The following is a 13,578-nucleotide window of genomic DNA, read 5'->3' as shown; positions in this document are numbered from 1 at the left end:
CGCCACAGGCTCAGCCTCCTAAGGAGAGGGGAAGCTCTTGGGCTACAGAGAATGAAAGAGTAAACCAATACCACGCTGCCATTGGCCACAATGAGTGTCAATCCTCACCCGCTTCCCAGCCCCCCCCTTTTCCCGCCCCTTTTGATCAGGCACGTTCTTTGGCGCCCTCTGCAGGCGGTGCTCGGAACTCCAGCCCCGGTGGAGAGGCTTTGCGCCTGCGAGTATCCAGCCGCTGGTGCGGGGGGGGGGGGGGGGGGGGGGGTATTCGTCTGCCTGGGCGGTTCTGCAAGGGACTGCCTGTGCAGACCGCGTCGCCAGGACCTGCCCGTACGACAGCCAGCGGGCGCAGAGGGAGAGCCACGTAGGAAAAGGCGAGGGCTATGGGGAGCGGGGCTGGAGGGAAGCAGGGACCAGAAAGTGCTGGGAAGGGCTCCGGTTCTGGAAGCTGACTTGAAGAAAACAGAGAAGCAGTGGTAGGGGGCTAAGGACACCATGCCTGCCTGCTTGGGTCTTAATCTGCTTTGCTAATAGCTGTTTGTCTTTAGGACAATTGCTTGATGTTTCTCTATGGCTACCATTTCCTTTAAAATGGGGATAATGGTAGCAGCCTCCTATGGTTGGATAAAGGATAAAACTTGTTAGTATCTGTAAATATCCAGAGTACATTTGAGTCAGTGGAAGTAACGGTTGGCTTTAGAGATGGCCACCAGCAGCACTGGCATCACTTCCTGAGAAATGCACGTCACCGCGCCACTCGAGCCTTAGCGAGTCAGCATCTCCACCGAGGCAGCTGAGAAATGTTTCGACAAGCTGACCGTCATAAACTTTGATGATGCATCATACACTTTGCGAAGACCTGGTCTGAGTTTCGGCGGTTTTTAAAGCCACCCAACTGAAAAGCTGGGACACGAATGGAAGGGGAATCACAAAGGGGCAGACCGGTTTAAGTTACAAATAGGGAATCAAGACCCCCAAGAGGGAGTGAACTTGCCCAAGGTCTCCCTGCAAGAAGCTGTGCCACTCTAAACTCCTCCAGTACCCCACAACCCAGTTAGGTTTTAGGCAAACTATCCTGTTCCTAATCTGTGAAATGGGTGCAAAAGCCAACCTAACTCCAGGGGTGACTGCGAAGATCACGCGAAACTCAAATCAACTACAAAACACCGCCCGCTGAGAATTGGGGCTGAACTAAAGTGATCAACCACGCTCAGACCCCAGAACCCGAAATGCAGCGGGTCCCTGGGTCCCCGCTGGGAGGATTTCCCTCGAAGAGGTCCTTGATAAATAAAGACTCCCGCAAATCACAGAGGTTGGAGACTTAGGGAGAAGTTCAGATCTCTGAGCCTCTTGCTTTGGCCTGAGTGCAGTAGCCTCGGCGCGAGGCTGGTTCCTTTGCTGGGGGCTCCGAGTCCACTACACGGACCACAGGAGCTCTGCTGCCCGCTTTGGGCCCTTTTGTCCGCTGGACACACGAAGGTACCAGCTCGGCCGCGGCCGCCGAGTCCCGCCGGGCACGATCCTCGCGCCACCGCCCACCCCGCAGGCCGAACGTCAGCGCCACTGCTCCAGACGCGGGTGCGCACTCCCATCCCGCGGCCCCATCTTGGAGTCCGCCAAGCGAGAGCGCAAACCACCTGCTCCTCCCACTCCCGCCTGCGCTCGCCCAGCTCCCCGCCCGACCGCAGAGGCGCGGAGGCGGGAGGGCGGGAGAAGACTGCGCAGTCGGCCGGGTATCAGAATGCTGGCCCTGGGACACGGGGCGGCCCGCGTGCGTGGGCGGGACCGAACCGCATCATCAGGCGAATAGAGCGCGTCCGGGCCCATTCCGGGAAATCTCCGCCTCGGGACTCACCAACTCGCTGGATGGGGCCCACGCCCAGCCCCTACCGCCCTCCCCCTCGGTGGCCAGACTCGGCCAATGGGTTCCCGAGGTGGCTGTGTTCCTGGCCAATGGGAACAGACCCCGCCTCCTCGCCGCCAAAAGTCTGAACCCAGAGCCGCGGAATGTTCGCTTTCCCTTTCCCCGAAGGAAGAGTTCTCGCAGGAAGCCGGCCCAGCCCCCATCTTTTCTCAGCTCTTGCGAATCCCGGGACAGCGGTCAGTGGCAGCGTGGGTACTCTCGACGCATCTGTGAGTGGTGCTTGGGTCCTCAGTCGGACGTGGAGTTCTTAGAGGGCGGTTGTGAAGAGCACTAGGCAAAGGACCTTGGTCCTGAGCCAAGAGGTTTGGGGGGTAAGGGGTAAGCAGCCTCCCATTGTGGGAACCCCCTTTTCGTCCCCTTCACCCCCAGCATCAAAGATCAAGACTTTTCCTCCTAGAAAGACACTGGAGATCAGCTAGGAAGCTGTTTCAGCTACCCTGCTGTGTGCCTGGGCATCCGGAGGGGAGAGAATAGGGTGTGGGGCAGGTCAAATAGCATAACTGCTGCCCAGAGTCACTGAATCATGATCTTTGAGGCTAGGGCCCAATATCTTCCTTTTTAACAAGCCCAGAGGGGTAATTCACAGAACTCTTCTCAGGCCTGGGTGAGCCTCAGAACTCTTAGGCTTTTCCTTTAGCTGGTTCTTCCCCTGGCTTCCAGTATCTTCCTCACATGTGTGGACCGACCGATATTCAACGGAGATTTCAAGGGGTACCCACTTGTAGATCCCCAATTCTGTGTGTAGCTGTAGCTCTCGTCTCTCTAGTAGTCTGCCTCACAAACTCCAGCCACTGAGGCCTCCCATGACCCTGAACTTGTCTTCTCAACTCAAGGAAACTGCCAGTGTTCTGTTTCCCTTCCCTGAGATATGGTCTGGAAACACTCCCCAGGCGGAAAGCTAGATGTTCATAGGGATTACCTCATTTGATTTCTCTCTCTGAGGGATGGGAGATCACTGTTCTGCACTGCCTGGGACCCAGTGTTTGAAAGTTGTTTCACATACCTTGTCTTTCCTTTGTTTTTAGTCATTGCAAGTGGAGGAGGAAATCCACTTCTTGATTCTCTGACTTGGCCACTAACAGAAGTGAGTCATAGTTCCTTAGAAGTCATCATGAACTCCATGAAGCCTGAAGAAAACAAGTCATTCACTGCTACAGAAAATGGCCAGAGTAGCAGACCTGAAGATTCAAAGGTATGTCTCCTTTTTAACAACTCTGCATATTCTAACCATAGCACAATATTAGGATCCTGGTAGAGGATAAGCTGATAAAGAATGTCGGTTAGAAGCCCTTCCTCCGTGTTGTGGAAAGTATATTTGGGAGATCACATCTATAAGATCTTGTGCAAAACCAGATGATAGGGTATGAATTAGCAGTGCAAAGTATGCTTTTTTAGACAACAAAATGACTAAAAAAACACTGTAGACACTTGATACCAGAAGGACAGACAGGCCAAAATAATACAGTTACTACGTATTGAGAAATTAGTGTGTACCTGAAATCTCACAACTTCTAGCGGATTATCTCATTCAACATTTAATAAAACAATAGATATTGTCATCATCCCTGTTTCAAAATTGAAGAAACTGGAACCCACCTTTCTTAAAGTTGCAAAAATGATGAACTTGATGGTGAGGATTTGAATCCAGGCAGTCAGACTTCAGAGTTGGTTTTTGGCCAACACAAAATATGCAAAATGATAATACTGACTCAAGATACAAACAAGCGTTTTGGGGTGCAGAGAGGAGAATGCTTCATTCAAGAAATTAAAACCGCTTCATCTGAGAAAGATCTTACAGGATGAATAGAATTTCACCAGGGAAGTGTAGCCAGCATGAGGGAATAGTTTGAGTCAAGTCATACACACATGAAAACATATCTGGGAGCAGTCTAGATAAACTTGATGATATGGAAGAATTCAAGAATGTGGTAACTAATAATGCTGGGAAGATAGTTTGGGAAAAGATTCCAGTAGGCTTTATTTTTTTTTTTTTTTAAGATTTTATTTATTTATTTGACAGACAGATCACAAGTAGGCAGAGAGGCAGGCAGAGAGAGAGGAGGAAGCAGGCTCCCCACGGAGCAGAAAGCCTGATGCGGGGCTCGATCCCAGGACCCTGAGATCATGACCTGAGCCGAAGGCAGTGGCTTAATCCACTAAGCCACCCAGGCGCCCCTGGTAGGCTTTATTTTAATCAGAACTTTTTTCCTCAGGAAAAAGTCCTCTAATTCTGAAATAATGAAGTGAATTCATTGAATTAGAATTAAATGAAATGTAAGATTAATTTCTTCTAATCACTAGCCACATTTCGGGTCCTCAGTAGCCATGTGTGGATAATGGCCACCACATTGGACAAACGGATGTAGAACATTTCCATCACTGAGGAAAGTTCCATGAGACAGTGCTGCAGCAGGTTCAGGACGTCTGTGGCCTTGCTATGCCAAGTGTGATCCACACACACCAGCAACATTGATCTTGCCTGAGAGCTTGTGACACCTCTCTGTGATCTGCATTTTAACAAGACTCCAACCCCCGGATGATTCACAATTTCTCAAATGAAAAGTTGAGAAACACTGATCTGAGATACTCTTATAGTTGGATACTCCTTATGGTGAAATATTTATTTAGCTTGTATAGTATTGTTTCAGAAGGGGAAATTTTTAACCCTGTGAGAAAATAAAAGGGATTCATGGTCCCCATGTCAGGAAAGTACAGAGAACTGGGCTGAGCTTTAATGCAGCACCACGCGGTTGTTTCAAGGATTCATTTATGTTTCCCATCACTACGCTCTGCTTTTCATGCTGTCCTCTGGCTGGTTTTCTGCATGGTGACAACAGAACTTCGGTAATTTCAGAGTGCATACCTGCATTCGCTGCCATTTAGATAATGAGTCCATCCTGGGACGCTGAGAAAAATTCCTTCCACCATTGCTATCCCAAACTAAGTGGCTCAAGGAGACACTTGAGCAAGCAAGGCCTGTTCCCGAGCTGGCATGAATTCATTTCTGTAGTCATTTATAGTTGTGACGAAATGGCAGAGAGGTGCAGTGGATTTTTGGAAAAGAGCAGCAGTATCCTTTAAGTCCTTGCACTCCATGCTTAAGGATTTGGGGTTCGTTCTGTATGTCAAGAAGTATGTACAGGTTTTATCCTTGAATTTTTTTTTTAAAGATTTTATTTATTTATTTGACAGAGATCACAAGTAGGCAGAGAGGCAGGCAGAGAGAGAGGAGGAAGCAGGCTCTCCGCTGAGCAGAGAGCCCGATGCGGGGCTCAATCCCAGGACCCTGGGATCTGACCCGAGCCGAAGGCTGAGGCTTTAACCCACTGAGCCACCCAGGCGCCCCTATCCTTGAATTTTTAAAGAGGAGGTTTTAACTTAAAATTTTGGCTAAATTATTCATCTTGAAATTCCTATGGCTACACTGTTCAGTATGATAGCCACTAGCCACATGTGGCTATTTAAATTTAACTTCAACTTAATTAAAGTTAAGTAATGAAAATATATAATACATAAAATACATAATTCAGACCCTCACTCACAGTGAGTGCACCTCACCTGAGTCTGACATCTTGGGTGGGGTAGATATTGTTGGGCATCTCCATCAGTTACCTAAGAATAAATATAAGAAATGACTTACATATCCTTCTGGATAAAAATTATAAGATTTATTGGAAGACAATGAAAAGAGATCTAAATTGATGTTGAACTATAAGATACTTAGAAATAGGAAAGCTCAACATATTTAAGATGTCAGTTCATCTTAAATTCTCATATTGATTTAATATAATCTCAATTAAGAGTGTGACAGTGTATTTTTGAGGCACTTAATAAGATGACTAAAAGTTAATGGAAGAACAAAGGCCCAATAGCCAAGACATTTATGAGTATAAAGAGTAAAGTGAGGAGACTGTCCCTATCAGCTATGAATGCTTATTTTAAGGTTGTACTAATTAAGAAAGTATTTGGCCAGACGTGGAAAACTGTAGCACTGGAACGGAGCAGAGAGCATGGAGACAAACCATAAAATATATGAAAATGTCTTTGTTTTAGTTTGTCAGGTTTGCTGTAACACAGTACCACAAACTGGGTTCCTTAAACATCAGACATTTATTGTCTCATGGTTCTTGAGGTTCAGAGCCCAACGTCAAGGTGTCAGTATGCTCGTCAGCTTCTGTGAACTCTGAGGGAATGATCAGAGACCTCTCTCCTTGGCTTGTGGGTGGCCATCTTTCTCATGTGTCTCTTCATATGGTCTTTCTTTTATGTACGTCTGTCTCTCTGTCCCAGTTTCTCCTCTTTGTAAGGACATGAGTCAGATTAGAGTGGAGACCCACCTTACTCCAGTATGAACTCATCTAAACTAACGACAACAACCCTGTTTCCAAAAAAGGTCACATCCTGAGGTAATGGGGGTTAGGACTTCCACATGTGAACTTTCAGGCAGGGGGTGCAGAGTTCCGCCTGTACTCTCGTATGGTAAAACTGGCCGTTACGATCAGTGGAGAAAGGGTGAACAATTCAATATTAGTGCTGGGAAAATTATTTATCTCTGAAGCAAAAATTTTTAAAAGACTGAAACCTCCGTCAGGCCATATACAAAAAAAAAGAAGTTGAGATGAAAAACTTGACTAGAAAAAGCAAGCCTTTACACTTTCTAGAAGAAAAAATAGATTAATTCCACGAAAGTTAATCTTATGACATAGAATGATTAATAAACTTGACAAGAGAAAACTAAGGTCTTCTTATCTTGAATGATGCCTAATGAGAATGAAAAAGCAAGCCAGATTCTCAGAGTATATGTTTAACATATATAATAAGTAAACAAGTTGTATCTGGAGTATAGAAAGGATTTTTGAAAGTCAAAAGGAAAATAGTGGGCAAGAGACATGAACAGGCAGAAGCACGAAAAGAGGTTTAACTCCCATTGGTAATTAAACTAATTAATTAAGATGCCATTTCACATCTACAAGTTGGCAAACATCAACAGTTGGGCAGTACAGTCTTTTGATGAGGATGCAGATGTAAGGAGACTCTTACTGCCCGCTGGGGGAAATGCAAGGTGGTACAACTATTCTGTAAATAATACGGTGGTATTTAATAAAGGGAAGTATTCAGAGATCCTAAATTGGAGGAGTCTCACTCCTACCCCGGAGTGACATTCTTGCACATGTGTACCAGGCAACATTCAAGGATATTCACAGCAGAATGGAACCATGTTTTTAGTAGGAAAAAACCTGGAAATGACCTAAATGTGCATACACGGTTAATTGTTTCAATGGATTCTATTTAACTGTAGAAGTGAATGTGGGAGGGCACCTGGGTGGCTGAGTGGGTTAAAGCCTCTGCCTTCGGCTCAGGTCTTGATCCCAGGGTCCTGGGATCGAGTCCTGCACCGGGCTCCTAGCTCTGCAGAGAGCCTGCTTCTCCCTGTCCCTCTGCCTGCTGCTCTGCCTGCTTGTGCTCTTTATTTCTCTGTCAAATAGATAAATAAAATCTTTTAAAAAAGGAAAAAAAAGAAGTGAATGTAGGACTCCATCAGTTAGAATTAGTCTCAGAAAAGTAATGAAAGAAATCGCAGAACAAACTTAATAGGATGCCTTTCCATACAATCGAAACAAGGCACAACCATACAGCATGGTACTTCTATTTTAACAATACATGTTTGTGTACCTAAAGAAATGTAAACAAATAATAAGTTTAAAACAAATTCAGGGGACGCCTGGGTGGCTCAGTGGATTAGGCTTCTGCCTTTGGCTCAAGTCATGATCTCAGGGTCATGAGGATTGAGCCCTGCATCAAGTTACCTGCTCAGTGGGGAGCCTGTTTCTCCCTCTGGCTCTGCTGTTCCCCCTGCTTGTACCCTTTCTCTCTTTCTCTGTTAGATAAATAAATAAAACAAATTCAGGATGAGTGTCTTTAAGAATGAGAAAGATATATAAGGTAAAAGAGGAGCTTCTTATAAATTGTAATATGCTATTTCTTAATCTGGGACGTAGATACAGAGATGTTTGTCAGGAGATGTCCTATACTGCTTTTGCATGTAACATACATTGCAAGTTTTTCTAAATGGTATATAAGAGTTAAAATAAAGGAAGAAGCCCAGTGTGCTTCACAGAGCGCTAGCCTGGATGGTTGAGTGGATGGTGACCCTGTTAACAGACTCAGGAAGCCCAGCAAGAAGGGAAGGATTGGAAGTAAGTTTTATGACTTCTGTTTGGAAAGTCTTGAGGGTGAAACGCCTCTGATGTATCCAGGGGTAGATGTCAAGGACCGAACACCGTATTAATATCTGAAATTCAAATGAGAGGACACTGCTACGATACAGATTTGGACAGTAAGTAGTAGCTGGAAATGGGAAGGAAAAGAAAGCACCACGAGAGGAAGAAACTCACTGTGCCTGAAACCAGAGCTCATTCAGTAGCACTGGCCTCCCAGATAAACCAAGCCCCTCCATCCCTCCTGAGTTTACTGTCTTCAGGTTTAGTCCTCAGTTCATACAGAGTAGGTCCAAGCCTTGAGAGTCCGTAAGAATTCCCATCCAAGTTCTAACAAATGCTGTGCTGTCATGTTTTTCGCTTACGTCCTTGGTTTTCATTCCTGTTGCCATCAGATTATCAACACTTTTTCCCAGACTATGGCCAACGGGTTCTGTGTGTATATGTTTTTGAATACATATATTTATTTGAATATGACCGTGTATATTTTCTTGTATATCTATCCCGTCCTGGGATTTATCAGTCATTTTAGTATATCACGTATTTCCGCAGTGCTGTTTAAAGAAATACAGAGTAGAACTAAACAGATACTTGTTGGGAACTTTTGAAAGGCGATGTTTCAGCTGTCCAAGAGGTGTTTTAAGTAACTCCAGCTTTACTATTAAGAAATGCAGATTTTCTTTTTTTTTTTTTTAAGACTTTATCTATTTGTCAGAGATCACAAGGAGAGAGAGAGGAAGGGAAGCAGGCTCCCCGCTGAGTGGAGAGCCCGATGCGGGGCTCGATCCTAGGACTCTGAGATCATGACCTGAGCCGAAGGCAGAGGCTTTAACCCACTGAGCCACCCAGTCGCCCCAAGAAATGCAGATTTTTAAAAACAGTCAAATTAAATGACATTTCATCCATCAATTGGGAGACGTTTAAGATAATAGTACTGAAATCCTTTGGAGGAGTTAGCCGTATGGTCAGTCTTTTTGGGCAGCAAGTGGAGAAGGAGCAGGAGGAATTGATACAGTTTCTCTGGAAAGCAGTTTGGTAGCTTAGACGTTGTGAAGTACGTTGTAACCTTAGTCTCAGTATTTCTACAGCTGGGAAACTGGCCTAGGGAAATAGTCCATTTCCGACATTCCGACAAAATGTTTTACGTATAGAAATGTTTGTCGTATTTAGAGTAGTAAAAACTTGGCAACAGTCTTAAGTATCCAGCAACAGAAGAATTAATTAGAGATTCTTGTACAGGGACATATCCTGTGGCCCCTCAAATAGTTTCAGAGGTTACTTAATGGCATATGATGTCATTAAATACGAATATATTTCATGAAATGTCAGTCAACGGCACGTTGCTTAGTAAAGAGGAAGTTCGTGCAGCATAGCACAGTTTAAAGAACGTAAGATTTCTGTGTGCTTGTAACATCATAGAAACAAATAAAACAACATGTAGAATGGTTATCTCTGGTGATAGAGTAATGATTGGTATTTTTTCTCCATTATTCATTATCCATGTTATTATCCACTTCTTTGCAGTATCTATTAGTTTTATAAGTAGAAAAGCATGAAACATTATTAGTAAAGGTGGTTCTTACTAAGTCTTTGGTCTTTCGTTTCTTAAGGATACTGTCTTGACGCAGACGTGTGTTGGACCACCTGCTGCTCACACTCTCTCTGACAGTAAAGGACGTAGCAGTCTCGTTAAGCTAAAAAGTGAAGTCAAGCATGAAGCATCTGTAGAAATTCAGAATCCAGACCTGAACACCAGTAAAAAATGTTTTTTTACTTTTTCGTTGAATAAATGCTCCGGGAAATCAGACCTTAGTGTGTTTACAGCACATGGTAAACTCACAGAGAATATCTACTCAGCCCTGAGAGCAAATGGCAATTTCAGTAAAAGGATGGAGAAGCATCTTAATAAGAACATCTTTGTTTATGAAAAGAATACAATAGGCGGATATGTAAATTTAGGAATGCCTCTCAAGTGCCTACCTGAAAATGCCCATTTTAATATAACACCTGGTCCAAAAAAGAGTGACCCGGAAGATGACCAGATACTACGCCAGTGTGAAAATCCGAACATGGAATGCATTCTTTTTCATGTGGTTTCTGCTGGAAGGAATGTAAAGAAGATTCTCAAGATCAAGGAAGTTTACGAAAAAGGAAGTACACTTTGTATCTATGCCTTAAAGGGTGAGACTATCGAAGAAGCTATAATCAAGGATGGCCGATTTCGCTCTGACCTTGACGAATTTGAATGGGAAGTAAGGGAAGGTCATCAGAAAATTCATGGAAAACAGTCCCTGGTGGATGAAGTATCTGGAAAAACCTTAGAAATGGACATTTTTAAGAAACGTGTCAGTAAAGGTACCCCTAAAAAAATTAAACAGAATGAAAATGCCAATGATGAAACCAGTCCCCGGAATCAGATAAAGTCTGAGATCAAAGAACATGAACCAGAAGATGTAGAGGCCAACAGAGAAAAAACTGCCCCATCTCAGAATCTAGCACATGATATTGCAGGTAAAAAACGACGCACAATTTTTAGAATTGGGAATTATTATAGGAATTATTATAGGAGTCGTCTCATCAGAAGTCACTGGAAGAATAACTCAAGACAGAGGCCAAGGCCCCATGTGGTTATGCAGCATGTTATTAAGCAAGCTATCCCGAGGACAGCAACTGACCTCTGGCTAAAGAATTGCCAGTTGTTGGACAAAAGTATAATGGATCAATACCCAAATTTGAAGGAGGAAGCACTTCGGATGAGAAAGTATTTTCGGGATGAACAGAGGAGAACCAAACTGACAAGCTTTCAACAGTTCAGCGTATATAAAAAGTATTTTGGAAAAGTGACTGAAAATTCGACTTCAGTGGCCACCTGTGAAGATCTTCTCCATCTTAGTGAGTCAGTTGGGATCATGATGTGGGACAATAATGGAAACACAGGGAATGGTACTTGCTTTGTCTTCAATCATGGTTATATTTTCACCTGTCGGCATGTAATACATTTTATGGTGGGAGAAGGCACACATCCAAGGTTTTGGCCAGATATAATAAGCAAATGTGCAAAGGTATCTTTTACTTATAAACGGTTCCACCCTATCAATGTTGATTGGTATGACCTTGAGCCATGGTGTGAAGTGTCTGATGGACCTCTAGATTATGCCATTTTAAAGCTAAGCAAAAATGGAAATAGATTTCCTCCAGGCCTGTTTGGACGAATTTCCTCTCCACCGCCTAGTGGTTTGATTTATATAATTGGTCACCCAGAAGGCCAGGTCAAGAAAATAGATGGCTGCGCTGTGGTTCCTGTAAATCAGCGGTTAGAGAGGTACCCAGAACAGCACCAAGGTGAGGTGGTAGGACCCCATGCTGCCACTTACAATGCTTTCTCCATGTTCACCCAACGAAGTTTCCTACCAGAAGTCTGTACCACTAACACACTTAGCTATGATACCTGTTTTTCCAGTGGGTCCTCTGGCTCCCCGGTGTTTAATGCATTTGGTAAATTAGTTGCTATGCACACTGTTGGGCATTTTTATAGGCGTGGAGGTAGAGACTATGCCATTATTGAATTTGGCTATTCTATGTGTTCAATTCTTGATGATGTTAAACAGAAGAATGAGAGGTTGTATGAATTCTTAATCGAAGAGAACAACGAGAACCATAATGAAAATGATAACAAACAAGAGTTGTTTCAGTCTGATCAGACTCTACCCATGGAACACTAGGAAAAAAAAATGTTTTATTCAAGAAAATATGCCAATTAGCTTAGAGTATTGGGGGCTGTTTCCTTAAAGGATAATGAATATTCTTTTTATTTTTATTTTCTTTAAATTTGTCAGAGAGAGCACAAGCAGGGGGAATTGGAGGGAGAGGGAGAAGCAGGCTCCCTGCTGAGCAAGTTTTACATATAACCTGATGTGTATTGTTAACCTGAGCAGCATTGCTAACAATAACCAAACTATGGAAAAAGCCCAAGTGTTCATCAGCTGATGAATGGAAGATGTAGGGGCACCTGGGTGGCTCAGTTGGTTAAGCAACTGCCTTCGGCTCAAGTCATGATCCCCGAGTTTCAGAATCATGTCTGACATCGAGCTCCCAACTCCATGGGGTGTCTGCGTCTCCCTCTGATCTTCTCTTCCCTCAAGCTCTCTCTCACTGTCTCTCTCTCAAATAAATAAAATCTTAAAAAAAAAAAGAAATGGTAGATGTGGTATATATTTGCAGTGGAATATTACTCAGCCATCAAAAGTAATGACATCTTGCCATTTGTAACAATGTGGATGGAGCTAAAGTGTATTATGCTAAGCAAAATAAGTCTGAGAACGACAAATACCATGATTTTATTCATGTGGAATTTAGGAAACAAAGCAGATGGACGTATGGGGAAGGGGGAAAAATAAGAAGAGAGAGGGAAACAAACCATAAGAATAAACTGAGGGTTGATGGAGGGAGATGGGTGGGGGATGGGCTTAAATGGGTGATGAGTATTGAGAAGGACACTTGTCTTGTCGAGCACTGGGTGCTCTATGTATGTGATGAATCACTAGACTCTACTGAAATTAATATCACACTGTATGTTAACTAGAATTTAAATAGAAATTTGAAGAAAATAAATATCTCTAATTTGCAACTAAGACTGTAAATCTGATTCTTTAAAATAGATGCACTTGCCTCTTATTGGGAGGTACAAATAAGATGGAGACCATCTTTTCTCTTCTGGCAAACAATGTCATAGAGAAATGAGTGTCTAGAGAGAGTAGTGTTGGCCACCGTTAAGTGTCAGTGTCTAGTCCTCAGCTTCATGTGTGTTGAAGAGTGATTGCAAGCAGTAGCAGCAGCCAAAATATCCATATTGCAATGTCTGGTCATTCACTTTGATAGTGTGGAGATGCATTTTTAACAGCTTCCTCATCCACCTTCCTGATCCCTGGTTTCCAACTAAGAGGGTGAATTCTTGAACTCCATTCCAGCACTGACCCTTTGAATCCCTCCCACTGCTTTTGTCATTCTAAAGATGTTCTAAGGATGCCTGGGGGGCTCATTGGTATAAGCATCCAACTTTTAGTTTCATTGGCTCCAGTCATGATCTCATGGGTTAGGGGGTTGAGCCCCGTGCCAGGTTCTGTGCTCAGCTTGAAACATTTCTCTCCTCTGTCCCTCCCTGCCCTCACAAATAAATACATCTTTTTAAAAGTGTTCTAGCGATTAATGCCTTCAGTTGAAACTCTTTTACCCGCACAGATCTCTGATACACACTTCCTAACAACTAGCCTTTGATTGTCTAAATATGTGATCTCTCAGTTGTGCCAAAGCCATAAATCTCGAGAAATTGTTGGTTCAGAGACTCTATATCTGCATGTGTGTTAGAAAGGTACAGGAACAGCTGTTAAATTTCAAAAGAAAAATAGTATGAGGTTATTTCTCACTTGATAGTCTAAAGAT

The 13,578-nt window shown here is 43.7% G+C and overlaps 1 protein-coding gene across 4 annotated transcripts; it reads left to right on the top strand.

Moving 5' to 3' along the window:
* Nucleotides 1-2,005: 2,005 nt before the first annotated feature.
* FAM111B (FAM111 trypsin like peptidase B) lies at nt 2,006-12,349 on the top strand. Of its 4 annotated transcripts, none has more exons than XM_046014295.1 (3): nt 2,006-2,097; nt 2,947-3,113; nt 9,750-12,349. In XM_046014295.1, the coding sequence occupies exons 2-3, from the start codon at nt 3,033-3,035 to the stop codon at nt 11,859-11,861; spliced, it is 2,193 nt and encodes a 730-aa protein (XP_045870251.1). In that variant the 5' UTR covers nt 2,006-2,097; nt 2,947-3,032; the 3' UTR covers nt 11,862-12,349. The 4 variants fall into 4 exon arrangements, with proteins under 4 accessions (XP_045870251.1, XP_045870249.1, XP_045870252.1 ...); XM_046014293.1 differs by having other exon boundaries at nt 2,006-2,130; XM_046014296.1 differs by having other exon boundaries at nt 2,007-2,109.
* Nucleotides 12,350-13,578: the final 1,229 nt, after the last annotated feature.

Source organism: Meles meles, chromosome 8, assembly GCF_922984935.1.
Source record: "Meles meles chromosome 8, mMelMel3.1 paternal haplotype, whole genome shotgun sequence".
In the NCBI taxonomy this organism is placed as follows: domain Eukaryota; kingdom Metazoa; phylum Chordata; class Mammalia; order Carnivora; family Mustelidae; genus Meles; species Meles meles.
This window is presented reverse-complemented; position numbering and strand designations above follow the sequence as displayed.